At 40.8% G+C, this 18,221-nt stretch overlaps 1 protein-coding gene across 3 annotated transcripts in view; it reads right to left on the bottom strand.

The window, feature by feature from the left end:
* Positions 1 to 6,557: 6,557 nt before the first annotated feature.
* Positions 6,558 to 18,221, bottom strand: part of ADGB (androglobin) — a 170,386-nt gene continuing 158,722 nt past the window's right edge. For 2 of the 3 annotated variants that reach the window (XM_067542212.1, XM_067542213.1), the window contains 4 exons: positions 17,965 to 18,073; positions 12,492 to 12,600; positions 8,885 to 9,068; positions 6,558 to 6,993 (listed from right to left, as the gene is read on the bottom strand). In XM_067542212.1, coding sequence (XP_067398313.1) covers positions 6,802 to 6,993; positions 8,885 to 9,068; positions 12,492 to 12,600; positions 17,965 to 18,073 — 594 coding nt within the window. In that variant the 3' untranslated portion in view covers positions 6,558 to 6,801. Of the gene's footprint in view, positions 6,994 to 8,884; positions 9,069 to 12,491; positions 12,601 to 17,964; positions 18,074 to 18,221 lie in introns of those variants that run through there. The other variant, XR_010918636.1, reaches the window with a different exon arrangement.

Raw genomic sequence — 18,221 nt, 5'->3', positions numbered from 1 at the left:
ATACCTAAAGCTTAGCAGAATGCACCGACAGACTGTTATTTAAAGTGATCAGCTCATCAAAGAGCTGACCCCAATATTTCTTCTCTAGGTTTCTGCATTGCTTTGCAATCATTTCAACAGCTATCCTGAAATGAAAAAGTAGAGCAACCAAGCCCAGAATAAACATGTAAACAATTCACTAGCAAGTATATGCTGTTTATGAAGTATTGATGGTACTGGATGGTATTCATTGCCACTCCTGGGTGATGAAGCAAACCTCGATTCTTAGTAGAAATGGATACTGGAGATAATTTTGGTAACTATTTAGTGATTATTAGAAACCCAATCCACAAGGTTAAACCATTTTCATTCTTCCATGCAGTTTATGTTCAACTTTGACAAATTTTTCCAAAGCTTTTACTGAATAGCGTAATTTTGCCCCATATAACTTTCTGTATGTGATATGAAGCAGTAAAATGGACATAGGACATCAGTGCCGCAGTGTAGCAGACAGCATTACAAAGGGGGAGGGGAAATAGGAAAACACTGTCTCGCTGAGGTCCCTGCTCATCTCTCTGTATCAAAATTATAGCTCACTGTAAGAAGGTGCAGTGACCTTCCTCAGAGCCTAGGCCCGAGGAAGGACCACAATGACCAGATCAGATAGTGGGAGGGCCGACAGGCCAGTCTGCCCAGCAACCAAGTAGCTGGCGAGCGATAGGTCCCGCCAGCCAGCCATCTGGCAACAAGGGGGCGGAGCCTCAGCCAGGGCTGGGAGTATAAAAAGCAGGCCCCACAGCACAGCGAGGAACAGGCTGCCGTCGGAGGCAGATGTATCATCCCGCCAGCTACAGCAAAGGCCTGCACTTAGCCATACTGCTACCCCAAGTGAACAGCCCCCAGAGCAGATGCCCTGGGAATGGCCCAAGTGACTGGGCCCCGAGACTGGATAGGGTCTCTGGGCCCCCTAGACTGGACTGGGCCACCAAGCCCCACAGACTGGACCAGGCCTCTGGGCCCCAGTGATTGGACTGAGCCCCCCGAGCCTGAGGTTTGGGGGATACCCTCGGAGGCTGGCCCTGACCTGAAGGAGCTGCCTGACACTGAAACCCTGGAGCCCTATGACCTGGAGGAGTTGCCCTCTGCAGAGGAACCTCAGGAACCCTGCAACCTAGAGGAGCTGCTCTCTGCTGAGGAGCTCCCTGCCTTGCCACCGGTGGACAAAGAGGGACTGTTGAGCCTACTGTGGGCTGTGTACCCCAGGGACACCGAGGCGGATACAGGTACCTGGGGATACAGAGAGGAAGTGGCCCAGGGACAGCCATAGCCATGGCTGAGACAGGGGCAAGACCCCATCGGCATGTTGTGGCAGGAGCCCTGCCGACTCAGTGGCAATGCCTCAGTGGCAGGGCCGGGATGCAGTGGAGACGGGTGGGCCTGCGTCTCCCTTCCCTAGCCACCCTGGGAGAAAATGATCTCCCCGCCATTGCAACCAGTGGAACCACTGCTTGCTTGCCCACCCTGCCTGAGGGCCCAGACTACAACCCCTACGGTCGCTAACATTCCCCCTTTTGGAAGGTGCAGTGGCCTTCCTCAGAGCCTGGGCCCAAGGAAGGGCTGCAACGACCAGACCGGGCAGGAGCCCATCTTACACTCACCAAATATTGTCTTTGTAAAGTACTCGTAATACTGCTTTATGTTCTGCTCATGGGTGATTTCACAAGCTGCAGGGCTGGTCTGAAGACTTATGCCGCTCGCATGTCACTACTCTTAATCCTTGAAACTGTTGTATTCATGCCAGACAGCATAACCTACAGGAATTACTACTATCCTAGGTAACATTTCTATGTGCTTGTTGGTATGGGGATGGCTCTAGGCGCAGTCTATGGGCTAGGACTATTGAGGAGTTTTAAAAAAACCCACAAACATAAAAAGAAAAGTTTACCAGGATTTTGGAGAGTCTCCTGCATTTGCTATGGGTCAGTGGGACACAGCTGACCCCAGTACTCATTACCTTTGAATTGTTGGACCCTCTCCACTACCCAGTGGGCTGAGATGGCAATTACCATTTTTCTTTTTTGGAGGGTGGGGAAAGGTGTTGCAGGGAGAGTTCTCAGAGATGTTCAAACCCCAACACTTGAAGACCAATGTAGTGATCGATATATATAGTCTATAGGACCAGTCCCTAAGGCAAAAATGGATGGAATGCTAAACTATGTGTGCAACCTTTATCAGCAATCGTGTGTGTGTGAGAGAGAGAGAGATATTTTGGAATAGAACATTCAGAACAACAAAAGAACTCCATTCCAGTGGTTGGTCTATCAGCTACCCCCCTCAAGTTTACATATTTACAGCTATTTCTCCAGTGTATTGGAGGCCCAGTACAATTTGAGTTTCTTGACCACTGTCCTACAAGCCTAGCATTTCTTCAGTTGCTTGCTTGGCTATTCTGACCCCTGTAGTATGACATCTTCCAGTTGGCAGAGACTGAATAACCGTATAGATGTCTCAGTTTCTGCATACCACAGCACATAATAAGACAAAATACAGATACTGTATTGCTTGCAGCTGCACATAGGTAATGGTGATAGGAACAACAAGTTATCCTTGAACGTCTGGGGATACAGTGTTTTATTGCCAAGGGGCATACGTTTACTCCACCCCTCCTATCACCAGATGTAGTTTTGACGACCCCAATTATCATGGTGAGAATGGAATGTAGTTAAGGGTGGAAACTCAATGTAGGTAATTAGCATATATGATAATGAGAGAGATAATTAGGTGAAGGTTGTTTATGGAAGGGTATAAGTCGTCACCATTTAGACAAAGGGGGGCACTCCTTCAACACCTGACTCTGCGGGAGGTGCTGCCGGTTGGACCAGAGGATCCACTGATTCCCTGGCAGGGCCCCTGAAGAAAGCCGTTCCTGTATACAGCCTTCTGAGTGACTGCTTTGTTCTCCAGGCTTAGTGAGTATGATACATTGTAGTTAATTTTAGGCTTTGCATCTAACTAGTATATTTATAGAAAACCTTGCACATTAAACCTTATTGATCTGCAAATAAGGCGTACCATGTCTCACTGATCTCCACACTGAGGACAGTGTCCAGAATCAACACCGTGCTCATCAACATGGTACCTAACGGCTTGATTCAGAGAGGCACTTAAAGCACATGCTTACCTTTATACATGTGCTTTGTTAAGCCCATTCCTCTTCTGCAAAGGATTTAAGCATGTATTGAGTCCCATTGACTATTTCTTAATTTCTCTACTGAATAGGGAAGGACTTCACATTGAGCATGTGCTTTACTGGAAACATACAATCTGTAATAAAAGTAGTAGAATGGTATTTCATGTACTGGCTCTTGGAAATATATTTCTACAATAGAGATGTAACAGGTTGACAAATTTAGAGCTTATGCTGAGTTAGATCTAAGTGCCATAAAATTCTTGATTTTTGTCCCTAAACCTAAAATGGAAATATGGTTTGTCCTTGTGAAAATAAAACGAAGGCTTTGTTACACTTGTTTTGCTATTATAGATGGCAATCAAGTAAACTAAATCATATTGACCTGTTTTAACTTGATCGTCATACTCATTGTAAAGTGTTCAAAGTTTAAGGTTCACCAAAACGTGAAGCTGACATGGTTGGAACTGACTAGGATTGCCAATTTTAGTTGGACATATTCTTGGAGGTTTCATCACATGACCATCTTTAATTAAAGATTAATCTTTAATTCCTGGAGACACCAGGACAATCTTGGAGGGTTGGTAACCCTAGAACTGACCCACCTCCCCATATGTTTCAGCATTATCTCCTTTCTCTGCTTATTGACTACTGAGCCTGATGTGCAGTGCAATGTGAGAAAAATGGAATGGATTTATTGGACATGAAACTACTCTACACTGGGAAATTCAGCAATCACCCGTTTCTGGGGTGTAGTTACCCAGAATCTTTGGTACACTCCAAAAGCACCACACTCCCTGCACTATCAGAAGTGACGAGTATATTTTGCTCGCTGGAGTATATGAGGGAATTTTGTAAAACTGATGCAGTCCTCCTAACACAACACCTCGTTCCAAAGTAAATTCAATTAAAAAGACAGTTTATACAGTAACTTACTCCATCCCTATATCTACATGGCTAACATGACAGATGAACCAGTAGAGCCATTTCATGAACTACAGCAGTCAATGTGCCACATGAGAAATGTGAAATTTTGAAAATTAGAATTGCGGCTATGTCATCAGAACAGAATTTGATGATGAAGAGCTGAATCCATTTGTCAATAGTTTAACTCAGTTTGTAACTGTATTCCATAGAGTTAATCATTGTTATGATGGGGAGTATTAGTGCCCTTCTTGACACTTTATATGAATTTATGTCATCTCTGTTTTAATGACTTTTGGAAATGATTTGATTTCCACAACAGAATGTCATAATAGCATTTCCAGTGACATCAAGAAGATAACGTTAGTCTCATCCTCTTCTACAGAAGTCTTAGCCCAGAATCATAAAAGAAAAAGGCCAACACGTGCCATTGCCATGGAAACAATATTGAATATCATAGAACAATAAAGCTATACTATGAAATGCAGAGAAAAAAATGAACCAGTCTTGCACACTACTGAAAAGGTTTTTCATTTGCAGCCTACAGGTAACTAGGCTCCTGATCTCTGAAATATAAGTAGCCAACATAAGATCAGGATTCTGGTTTCACTTTCTTATTTGCATACACAACAAAATTAAATGGAGCAGGTTTAAGAGGGTGGAGTGTTAAACTGGACTTTACAGGGGAGAGAGAGAGAATGCACAGAATGCAAAAGTAATATCACAGAACAAGTGGAGGAGGGTGCTGCTATGTTTCAAGATGAGAAAAAGGAAGCTGGAAAGCCCAACAATCTGCCAGGGGATAGGTGGGAACACTAGAATGGGAAGAGGAGGAAAGAGAAAAGAGAATACAAAAAAAGTGTCACCTCTTAGCATCGTCTATTGTCAAAACAACTGAATTTAAAAGTCACAGTTTTAATTTGATTTGTTCCATGTTGGCAGTCCAAACTTTGTTAGGATTCCATTTAGCTACAGCTGAGACCTGTGTTTAGGGTAAACACAGTTTTAAAATGTAACATATAGCAGTGCAGCTACTGCCTGGAGTGGGGGTGTGTGGAATGACAGATATCCTTCCCACAGATTATTCCCTTAAATCAGTTAAACAAAGGGATTCAAACCAACTGGTGAGGGGTTGATCAAAATGGTGATGACCTGAATAGCTGCTGTTTAGTAGCAGGGGAGGAGTGGTTAATTCTGCAATGGATCATAAAAAGGGAAAGATTCACTACAGCCAATGGCTTGAACAGAAAGCATAATGCTTCCTGAAATTTGAGTCAAATAGAGGAATCTCACAAATTCTCTCGCTCTCCTTGTATCAGATTGAATCTTGGCTCCTTGTGTACAATACTCCGTCAGAGTCTGACTGCTCAAACCTCTAAATATGACTGGGTGCCTCCAGAATCTTTTCCAATTCATTTACTATAACTGTTGTGATTTAGAAAGATTTTGAACATGCTCTCTGTCTACAAGGGCTGGATCTTGAGTACATCCATCTTCAAGTGTGATGAATACACCCCGAAGTAAAACGCCTTCTACACCTCATATAAGCAGCTGCGGTAGTGAGTGCTTTTGCCCTTCATGGAGAAGGCCAGATAATTGTCACTGCACACCACTAGTGGCTCTACCTGAGGGGAACAGCTTTACATTCCAACCAAGGCTCCATAGGCTCTACGTGAAAGCCCAGTAGCTATTGTGCCATGGAATCTGGACATGAATTACATTGAACAGTGAACTCAACATGAAATTACCCTTCCTCACCACCCCAACCACCCCAAAAATAAAAACTATTACATAAAAACTGAAATGAAGACTGGACAGGAAGAAAAAAAAAAAGGGAAGAGTAATGTAGTCCAGTAATTCACATCTTTTAGAGTGTACAACCATAAACCTTAGCTTCTTAATGGCGTGACATGAGGGAGCTATTGTATGATTTGAAAGAATTTGTGAGGTTGGAGCTAGATGTGAAGAAGAAAAAGAGTTTTAGTAGCCAAATAGCTTGGAAATGTCTAGTATGATAGTTTTTTCTAAACATTTTGAATTCTCCATATGAAATAGAATCGTGTGGTGCTACTTAATATGCATAATACAAATCATGATCCACTGAAGGAGTTCATATTTCTGCAAAGTTCAATGACTTCAGAATCTAACAGCCCAAATTCATCCTTAGTTTGACCCTAGTAAAATTAAGAGTATAAGCCCATAGATGAAACTAGTCCTAGGTACTCTCTTGAAACTGGACATCTGAAAACATTTTGGAATGCTAGAGGAATTTCCAAATGAAGTGAATCAACTTGATTCCTTGTGCCCTATTAAAAATAATAGCTATTTTCTTTTTGATCCAAACATTTCAGAGTTGTTATTGCTTTCTTCTTGACTTTGTTTTCTTTTTTTAATTGAAAAATAGGGTGACAGACACACAGTACTGGGAGAACAAGTCTGATACAATATGACTATTTTTAGTGCAAAATTTTATTTAAACTAAAACAGAAACTGTAATGGTAATGATTACCATTTATCATACGAAAACCACAAACATTTCATATTAAGAAGAAAGAAGTACGAGATGAATTTTGGAATAATACCTGGAAAAGAGAAATAACTGCATTTTCTGGGTAACAAATGTTGACTTAGAAAAATATTGAATAATTCTTTTCATCTTTAAAAATAAATTCTCTTTCCAAAACAATGAGTAGAGCTAACCTTTCAGGCAGTTACTTTTTTTTCCCTGCACTTTTTCCTTGCTTTTTTTTCTGTGCATCTGGACTTTTCTTCTCTTGCTCTGCTCGAATGGCTGCTTCTTCAGCGGCTAGTGCTTCTTGTTTTTTGAGCTCAGCCTCTAGTAGCTTACTTCTATATGTTTCCCGAGCACTGAGAACCCTGCCTCGTGCTTCATCTAAGGATGCCTTAAAAAAAAAAACAACAACCCCCCCCAAACAAATGAGCATTCAGATGTATAATAAAGTTATGTATCCTGCCAATTATGTTTCTGGCTCCTGTTCTGACTTTGCAAGTTACTAGGATTTTATACGAATATGTAGAGGGCCTCTCTTTTCTCTCTCACCTGTTAATGCATATGCATTGTCCATAGTCCTATCACTGTAACAGAATTGCTTAGTGATTACAAAGGTGATCTTTTACATCCTAGTAGTAAAGTAGTTTACAAAAATCCTCCTTTTAAAAGCATTTCTAGTATCATAAGTCATTAGTGTGGATAGGGCATTGGACTGCTCAGAGTCCTAGCTCTAGTCACAATTCTGCCACCGACTTGTTTGGTGATCTTAGAAAAGACACTTAGGGCAAAGTTTTTCAAAAGTGATATAGTCCCATTTTCAAGAGTGACTGTGGGACTTAGAAGCCTATGTATCATTGGAAGTCAAGCTCCTAAGAGTTTTTTTGTCACTTTTGAAAATAAGATTTAGGCTGTTTTGAAACTGTTATGCTAAATCCCATTTTCAAAAGTGTATAAGCAGTCTGAGTCTCACTGACTTTCAATGAGACTTAAGGCCCAAACTCATTTTTGAACTTTTTTTTTTAACCTCTTCATGCTTCAGATTCCCCATCTGTAAAAGAGGAATAATGGTACTTAGCTATTCTTGTAAAGTGCTCTGAGATCTATGGATAAAAACACTTAAATGCTGACTAGCACGGCCAAGATGTAAGTGATTAATGATTTGGAGGGTCCAACTTAAGACATCTTAAAGAGGTCTAATTTTCAGAAAGTGCTGAACAATCACCCTCTAAAAATCAGGCCCTTTTAAGATGTTCCAAGTTGGGCACCTGAAAATTAAGGCACCTAAAAACACTAGTAAATTCTGAAAATCACTGTGTGAGTTTATTAAGGACCCAGTTTTGCAAGCTCCCGTCACCAGTTGTAGTCCTGTTATCAGTCAGTTTATCTTACATTTCTGTTTATGTATTGTGCATCATTCAGCATGGTATATGGGCGCTTTTACGAAGGAGAAAGTTAAAATGATTGCAATGAATCAATCAATCTTATCTGAAGAATATTTTCAGTAGCTCTTATCCAGTGCTAAAAGATCAGGACTGTGGTCATTTGATTCATGGTGCTTAATGCATCACTGTGGCTTGCTTGTCAAAAATCATGTTGCTCTTTATTGAATCTTAAAGCATAAATCAATTTTGTTAAGGTATTTTTTACCCATTTCATCTATTAAATAGAGCCTAACCTTGACACACTGCACCATCTGCACTTTGTACCATCTGCTGAGTGTATTATTTGTAGCTGTATTTCATCAAGGCTTAATAACTCTAATAGTTTGCTAACTGGCCTGATGTAGATTTCAGGAAGACTGCAATAAACCAATGTTGTATTCTTCAGCATCTCACCTGAAAACATCAGCAGTGACTATTTTTTTTGTGAATCCAGTTTTCTATTTAGTTTCCTCTCCTTATTGAAAAAACCTACATGGCTTTACATCAAAAATAGGCCAAATTGCAGATGACTGATCTAGTATGTGCGTACAGATATGTACCAAACACTCAGCTTACTCTCACTTTGAACCCTCATGCTATGCTATGTTATTTACAAAGTAATGCCCCTACAAAGCAGTACCTGAAGAAATGTATTCAGAGTATCACCTATACAATGTTGTATGGCACTAATATTTTTCTGGGAACCTGCTTTAACCATGGCCCAAATAAAATTTGAGGTTCATTCAGTCTAATGAAGTGTACAAATTATAGAAGTCTCAAGAATTGTTGGTGTACTGTAAAATTCAATTGGTTTGTGTGCGTAGGTGGTGAAAGTCAAAGAAAACCTATCTAAGGACTTACTTGTAGACTCTCATACATTTCAAGTATATTTTGCTTCAGTAATGTGCGAGCATTTTGGTCTTTTTCTCTTTGTTCCAGAACCAGCTCTCGAAGCTCCCTAAAGCGATTTATTTCTTCTGTTTTACACATCTCTTGCTGTTGAATGATAGACTCATTTCTTAGCACAGGCTCGGGCATTGTTTTTCTGTAGGAAATACAAACAATTATTTGTCTCACTTCAAAGGCAGATTAGAACAGTTTTTATGTGACTGATCACCTATATACAATATATCTAACTGGTAAATTTTAATGTTACTATCATGATTCTAGGTATGGTCAAGGAACCACTTTTATTCTCAGCCACTATTTACCGATGGAAAAATGATTCATTAGGCCAAAATTTCTTGCTAGAGCCGTAGTTTTAAAATTTTGGTAAAATTGTGCTCATCCCTATTTTGGATATCTGGGTGCGAATTCTGGTATTTCTCACAAAAGAGGGTCATTTTCAGTTCTTTTTCATATTGCAATAACTCAAAATGACTTTTAAATGGTATGTGCTCAACAAGTAGGATAATGTGTTTTGATAATGTTGATAAAAATTGATTGACAAATAAAGAAGTTATAAACAATTGAAGACGTAATGTAAAACCCTGGAAAGAGTCAAGCATGTGACAAAATACTGGGTCAAATTTTCTGTTGCCTTAATTCATTCTCTTCAGTGTTTTACTAGTTTCCTTCCCAATTAAAGCTCTGATTCAGGAAATTGCCCTTTTTCAGGACAGCACTTAAATATGTGCTTAATTTTAAGCATGTGCTTAAGTTCTAACGAGGTCAATGATTTGTTTAAGGGCTGGCTTGAATAAGAGTGGACTTAAAATATCTGCTTCAGTGAATTGGGGCCCAAGAGCACTAAACTAGAAATGCACATGTCCAACTGTGTCTATACCGAGATAGCTGCACATTAACGCACACAGTAAAACATGTATTTAAGTGATTAGATACATTTATTTAAATGTATCATTACACATACATGTGCATTAAATATATTACTTGAATCTTGCATCACACATTGACATACTAGAAATGCACTAGCTATGATTATTTCAATGTATGATAACTGAAATAAACATACATTGAAATAAATTTGCCAGCATGTGCATGATCTGCAATTCCACATATTTCATTCTAATGTCACACATTCACACATTGCACTATTGTTCAATTCCATTTTTATTTTTATACAAAGAAAATTAATTGCACTTAGATACAGTAAGGCATAGATTTTAAGCACACAAAAGTCAGGTATTGCTGATATCGCTTGGACCACAGTAACTTAACTTAACACAGTAACTTAAACGCAAAAAAGAAGCTTACAAGAAGTGGAAGCTTGGTCAGATGACTAGGGAGGATTATATAAACACTGCTCGAACGTGCAGGAATGAAATGAGGAAGGCCAAAGCACAATTGGAGTTGCAGCTAGCAAGGGACGTGAAGGGGAACAAAAAGGGTTTCTACAGGCATGTTGCCAACAAGAGGAAGATTCGGGAAAGTGTAGGCCCCTTAAAGAAAGAGGGAGGCGACCTAGTGACGGAGGATGTGGAGAAGGCTGAGGTACTCAATGCCTTTTTTGCCTCTGTCTTCACAGACAAGATCAGCTCCCAGACTGCTGTACTGGGTGGCACAGAATGGGAAGGAGGCAAACATCCCGCAGTGCTGAAGGAACAGGTTCAAGACTATTTAGAAGGATTGGACATTCACAAGTCCATGGGGCCGGATGCAATGCACCCGAGGGTGCTGAGGGAGTTGGCTGAGGTGATTTCAGAGCCATTGAAATTTCTATTATCTTTGAAAGCTCGTGGCAACAGGGGGAGGTCCCTGAGGACTGGAAAAAGCAAATATAGTGCCCATCTTCAAAAAAGGGAGGAAAGAGGATCCGGGGAACTACAGACCGGTCAGCCTCACCTCAATCCCTGGAAAGATCATGGAGCAGGTCCTTAAGGAATCCATTTTAAGGCACTTGGAAGAGAGGAAGGTGATCAGGAACAGTCAACACGGATTCACCAAGGGAAAGTCATGCCTGACCAACCTGATTGCTTTCTATGATGAGGTGACTGGCTCTGTGGATGTGGGGAAGGCGGTGGATGTGATATACCTTGACTTTAGCAAAGCTTTTGATACGGTTTCTCACAGTATTCTTATCAGCAAGTTAAAGAAGTATGGGTTGGATGAATGGACTATAAAATGGATAGTGAACTGGCTAGAGCATAGGGCTCAACGAGTAGTGATCAATGGCTCCATGTCTAGCTGGCAACCGGTCACAAGCGGAGTTCCCCAGGGTCGGTCCTGGGGCCGGTTTTGTTCAACATCTTTATTAATGATCTGGAGGATGGGGTAGATTGCACCCTCAGCAAGTTTGCGGACGACACTAAGCTGGGGGGAGTGGTAGATACCCTGCAAGGTAGGGATAGGATACAGAGTGACCTAAACAAACTGGAGGATTGGGCCAAAAGAAATCTAATGAGGTTCAACAAAGAAAAGTGCAGAGTCCTCCACTTAGGAAGAAAGAATCCCATGCACAGCTATAGACTGGGGACCGACGAGCTGGGCAGCAGCTCTGCAGAAAAGGACCTGGGGGTAACAGTGGATAAAAAGCTGGATATGAGTCAGCAGTGTGCCCTGGTTGGCAAGAAGGCCAATGGCATATTGGGCTGCATTAGGAGGGGCATTGCTAGCAGGTCACGGGAAGTGATTATTCCCCTCTATTCGGCATTGGTGAGGCCGCATTTAGAATATTGTGTCCAGTTTTGGGCCCCCCAATACAAAAAGGATGTGGACAAGTTGGAGAGAGTCCAGCGGAGGGCAACAAAAATGATTAGGGGGCTGGAGCACAGGACTTATGAGGAGAGGCTGAGGGAACTGGGCTTGTTTAGTCTGCAAAAGAGAAGAGTGAGGGGGGATTTGATAGCGGCCTTTAACTACCTGAAAGGGGGTTCTAGGGAGGATGGGGCTAGGCTGTTCTCGGTGGTGGCAGATGACAGAACAAGGAGCAACGGTCTCAAGTTGCAGGGAGGGAGGTCTAGGTTGGACATTAGGAAAAAGTTTTTTACTAGGAGGGTGGTGAAGCACTGGAATGGGTTACCTAGGGAGGTGGTGGAATCTCCATCCTTAGAGGTTTTTAAGCTGCGGCTTGACAAAGCCCTGGTTGGGATGATATAGCAGAGGTTAGTCCTGCTTTGAGCAGGGGGTTGGACTAGATGACCTCCTGAGGTCCCTTCCAACTCTAATATTCTATGATTCTATGATTCTATGATTCTAAATGTTAAATAATTTTGACTTCAACTGACTTACTTCAGTTTCACAGCATGAAATTGAGCCCAGAATGCAATTTGTGGTCTCTACAACTACTGTGACAGGTGCATGAGAATTGTAAGTTGGGCCAATAAAAGCTGAGGAATAAAGGCTAACACCATTATAGTAATTCAAAGTACTGTTGTCTATACTGTATGCTCCCAGGAATGAGTTATAGTTGTGGAAACAAGATAATGCATTTTTAACTTTTCTATTCTGTTTAAACCTACTACTGTATTAACATAGATTTTAGCATTTAATTACACTTGCTACAATTTACCTAATGTAGGGGGTTAGGTCTAGAGGTTCCCATTCCTTTTGTTGAACTTGTGAGCTTGTGTCAGTGGCTGCTGGTGATGCTGTTATTTCAGGTACAGGGGAAGCTGCATCTGCAATCAAATAGATTAAACTGGTTACTTTGTTTTGCCATGAGATTCTTCCTCCTCTTCTTATTAAAGTTTTATCCTCTTCTCTCTCAGCAACATGCATTATTATTACAGCTTGAGCAGGAGAAGAACTAACATTTAGTTACTTCTGTTTCTTGTGCTATGACAGAATCACAGAAGATGGAAAGTACTGTACCCCTACCAAGGTACATTTTCAAACCTTCACAATATCTATATTTTATATACAAACTTAGCTAAACCCATACTACTCATAAACAACTATGGTAATTTCAGCAATTTTCGAGTTATTCCTCCCCGCAAAGGATCTGAGAACAAAGCATCAGCCCCAAAGGCAAAGGTGTGAGATAGTTGTGAGCATGTGAAATCAAGGGCTTATTACAGGAACAATTTTTCAACCTTTACTATATCTAGTGTTGAGAGATTGCTATGATACTATCAGTGCTAATGGGACCAAAGAAAAATCCCTGGTCCAAAATACTCTAAGCTTTTTTTTTGGGGGGGGGAGGAGGAAGAGGAATTGAATTCAAAATTAGATTTCAGTTTTTGACCCTACCTCCATAACAGACCAGATTAAAATCTTAGACTCTTGTGCCCCCAGTAGAAATTTTGATCCAAATGCTACAGCTCTCTTTCATCTCTAAATTATGTAGCATTTGAAACTTTGTATGAAATTAGTAGTTATGCTGAATATTCTGCAGTATTTCCTCCCCCTCCATTGTTTAAACTCAAAAAAGAAAAATAACTGCTAATTCAGCCACTGTTATATGGTAAAGCAATTAAAACACTTCAATATTTTGACAAAAATTGTCAACCAGCTCTATTACAGAGGTGTTTGTTAGTACATGGATTGTAACAAGGTTATAAAGTTATTAATTACTATCTTTGTCGGGGAATTGAGGTCCAAACCCAGCAGCACTATCCAGAGGTGAGAGTCCGGGACTGGGGATAGGGAAACCCGGGCCCCCCCGATCCAGTTCAGGGCTCTGTGAATAATACTTCAAATACATGGGTGTGGGGAGAGGGCTTATGCCTTTTCTCTGGGCCATTTCCTATCCCAGTTTCAGTTCCTCCATCTGTGTGTGCCACTGGTCAGTTTCTGAATTCCCCCTGGAGTTCTCTCTGATTGCAGTCCAGAGGGTCTTCCACTGTCTGCTGCAGCCTGTCATTCCCTGCCTCCATAGGGTGGCAGCTTAACGGTGGGGCCTGGTCTTGGCTATGTAGAACCCTGGTGACGTCTCTCAGGAGGTTGCAGCACACAACAGCTCCTCTGCTCTGTCCACCCAGACTGAGCTGAGCTGCTTCCTTTTGAACCCAGCTCCACTGTGAGCATGCCCAGCAAGTGCAGCTGAGCAAGGCCTTTTTTAACCCTCAGTTCACCAGTGTGGGGCTTGGAAACCCCATCACAGTTTTTAATGTAGTATTTCACAGAGTACAGTGGGTGACGTTAACCACACCACTGTATAAAACCTACACTGTGTTTTTTGCTGTATTCATTTCATTTTTATTATGAAATGCTGCAAAATCTGTGGTACATTTGACTACAACTACTTGGGTAAATTTCAAGATTTAATGGTCTCACTATAGTTTGTTTCTATGAAAGTATCTACTTCCTTTATTTAATACAGTAATCAACAAGAGGCTTTTAAAGACATTATTGGAATTTTCTCCCCAGCAAGAAAGATGGTGCTTGAGCATTAAAAGACTTTACTCCTAGGCTGGAAGCATTTGTGTCAGTATTTGCAGATAACTGTCTGTTGCAGTTCCAAGTTAATTTTTAAAAAGAGCTTTGAAATGCTTCATATGAAAAGCTATATGCAGTTTCATTGCTGTAAAAAAATTGCTCTCCACTACTACACATTCCTCATAAATTGCATATATAGGGTATAACAATAAACTCCATTAATAAATGGCAAAAGAGAAAATTAAATTAAACTGAAGGCCCAAATCACTACTGAAACCTAATCCAAAAGTCGGCATATCTAAACTTCCTATTTTCCCATTCTGATTACTTGACTCTAAATTCCTGTTAAGGAGGGGGAAAAAATGGAATTCAGAGAACTGCTCATACAGTACTTTGAATAAAACTCAAGATTTTAAACAGGTTATTTAAAAATCTATACGTGTTCAATGCTTAATCTCTTTTCAACTCCAACTTTCCCTCAGGTTGTCATCAATTGTGGTTTTTATTACACAATTTAGGCATAACACCATGTCATTCTGTGACAATGGGATTAAATGAGTCAAGACTGTTTTGGTTTGATTAGAATTTTTACTCAGAAAGCTTCACTGTTCTTGCTCTCCCGTGTATGTCTGGCACAGAAAGCAACATATTCATTTATTGCTGTCTTTTTCATCTGTTCAATTTTAATCTTAAATATAAACAGGGCCAGATTAAGCCAGTTTTGGGCCCCTTATGGACCTTTCCGGAATGGGATGGTAGAAGCAGGCGCCACCTATACAAGAGCCCTGGCCTAGGCTAGTGTGGGTGGGGACCATCACTTCTCTTTGGGCAAACTGGGGACTCTCCCCTCCCAGGATCACTAGTCTCTGTTTTAAAATGGACTGAGGTTTATCTTGGAGGACTCGGCTACTACCAGCTAGAGCAGCATGGGGAGGCCTCTTCCATCACCAGTCCAGCAGAGCCAAGATGGGATGGCAGAAATGAGAGTCTCTTTCCCGCCTAGCCCAGTGTCCTCTGCCGAGGTAGTGGTGGTGAGGGCCGTGGAGAGCACTAGGATTCAGAGTCAACAACCTATTAAGATGTCCCTGTCTCTCAGAGAGAGTTCATATCCCATTTCATATATCTCAGAGAGCTGTTACTCAGGCTCTCTGCAGACTCAGGCAGTTGACACTGCATCAGTTACACTTCACATTTCAAGTTTTTCTTTGCAAGCATGAGGGCTAGAAACGTAACTTTTTTTTAACATTAAACCTGAATTCCTGATGTCGTCCCATGACTCCAGGAGCTGCGGCCTTAGGCCCAGGTCTGCAGTGCTTATGCCTAAATCTAACCTTGTGTACAAGAACTACACCGCCTTCCTTTCCGTCTCCCACACAAATTTCATGATAGATGGACTTCACCAGGATAACCTCTCCCCCAGTATATCAGCTGGCTGTGGCCTACTGTCCCTTGTTGGTGGTAGCTGGCCGATGGTACTGTGCATGGAGGGCTGAGCATGCTGAATATGCATAGTGAAGGAGCCTTCTCCATGGTACTCTAGCAAGGGTACTAAGGGAAGAATTGTAAGTGCCATTGCAGCTGTTCATCAGACAGTTATTCTCCAGAACAAAAACACATTTACAAAGATCCTGCACACAAAAATCTTCATAGGCCCCCTTCTCCAATTGCCACTCTTTAAGGGACTGATCAAAAGCCCATCAAAATCTATGAAAATCTCCTGTTTACTTCAAGAGTCTTTGAATTAGAATCAGAATCTAAATGCTCAATTTAGTTCAAATTATGGCATTCAGTACATGGTTGGTGACCATGGTAATCAAATGATCATGTTGCACTCATGTTCTGAACACTCCAGACTTAAAACTGCAGAACTGTATTAGATGTATGAAATATAGCTATGCTTTCAAAAATAATAAATGTGTGTCAAGAGCAGTGGTTAATCATCAGGTTCAGGATAAATTGAACATGGGATCAACATTTCTGATTTACTGAATGAGTATGATACAGTTTTACTCAGAAAGTTAAGCTGCTGGAAATGCTGCCCAGAACTTTGCCAATACTGTGTATTCCCTAACACAGTGGTTTTCAAACATTTTAGGCTGCATACCCCTTTCAAAATAATGTAGTCTACCCCATCTGAGATAGGGTCATAATATACCTATGAAAACAGGAAAATAAAGGTCTGTAAGGGAGGAGTCCGCCACTACAGGATTTTTCTTGCGTACCCCCTGACGAGTGCTTGCATACCCCTACGGGTACGAATATCCCAGTTTGAAAACCACTGCTAAATGTAAAATTGCCTCTTTTGTACTAACTTAAAAGGCCAGAAGCAAGACAGCAACATTTTGTATATATCGTAGGAGAGGTCTAGACATCAGGTGTCTCTCTTTTCAGATAGGGAGAACTCATGCTAAAAGCTGCTGTAGGATAACTATTAATTGTGGGGACTCTGTTCTACAACCTAACATACAAGGAAATCAAAATTCCAGTTTAAATTCCAGTTAAAATGTAAGAAGTAGATACTGCAGTGTAAATATAAAGCACAAAGCCTGGTGGGTTAGGTGATGGTCTCTTGTGCTTTATGTTCTGAAATTAGTTGAGAATTATTTACCTATTTGGCAATGTCCTAGCATTAACAGTTTAATGACTGGGTGTGGACATATTCTTGATTCTTACACGTATTAGTCACAACTTTGAATTCCACCCACATTAGCAGTGACCAATGTTGTTACAATCACATTGGTATTTGATACTGTATACTCTCTGGTGGGCTGGTGTCAGTGCTATTCTTAGCAGAAAGGTGCCAAAAGAAAAAAAACACCATGACAATTTGTACTCGTGTTGGAATTCTCACAGAGTCCAAAAATTGAATGAAATGAAAACTGTACTAGCCCTAGAAATACGCCCTGCTAAAAGCTGGATGACATTTGCAGAGTCTGTGGAGAATCTTGTACTGCTATATGTTGCATGTGCTCTTCATTTTCCAGAACTGTCAATCTGACCCTTTTCATAAGCATTAAATTAAACAGAAAAAGAACATCAGGAGACAGTAATGTCCTAGAATCATAGTGACTATTTTAGTTTCTGAATTAATTTGTAATCTTTCTACAGCTATGACTTCTAACACCAAACATAACTCAACAAGGTATGTGTTTTTGCAAGAACATACATAAATAACTACAATAGTATTTACTAGTTAATTTTAAACTAATTTTAAGGTTATAAATTTAGTACAGGAAGGATGCCCAAACTGTATTCAATTAAGGGCAACTTGCCAAATGGGATTACGCCTATGTCCAAGTGGGTGAACTAAGAATGATGCAGCTTTTAAGACAAATATGATCCAGAAAGGCTAAGAACCCCAATGTGCACTGAACAACCTTGATGAGAGCTATGTTACCCATTTGTCATCAGCATTTAATAAGAAAGTTTGTGCTGATCAAAAGAGTAGTGCATGATGGGATGTTTAATCTCCTAGGATCACATGTCTGTATTAAAAAGCAGGCTAGGACATGCATGGGCCATATTCTAGGATGCATCATGTGAACTCCTGTGCTACAGTGATTCACAGAATTTTCATTTCTGCAGCCTCCAGCTTTCCATGGAATTACCCCTTCGGAATAACTTTCAGTTAGAACTCTTGTTTTGCCACGAAGTTATACCCATACCTCCTTCTCCTGGACCCAGTGCAACACTGACAACCTCAGGCTCAGCTGTGGGCTCCATGGAACCCTTCTGTGTGCACTTATTAATAAAGTGCATGCGTTCCTGAAAAGCCTAGAACACAAAATGTGGTTTAGTCTAGATAATTAAAAAAAATAAAAGTACTACAAGCTACTTTAAATGCCAAAGAATTTTTTTTAAAAAGGAAACAAACATAAATAATGTAAGAAATCTTTTAAAGGCATGTTTAGGTCTAATAAAC

Source organism: Emydura macquarii, unplaced genomic scaffold, assembly GCF_026122565.2.
Source record: "Emydura macquarii macquarii isolate MOO-44397 ecotype Brisbane River unplaced genomic scaffold, CSIRO-AGI_Emac_v2 contig_705, whole genome shotgun sequence".
NCBI lineage: Eukaryota > Metazoa > Chordata > Testudines > Chelidae > Emydura > Emydura macquarii.
Note: the sequence above shows the minus strand (reverse complement) of the source record. Positions and strands in the feature narration are given on the sequence as shown.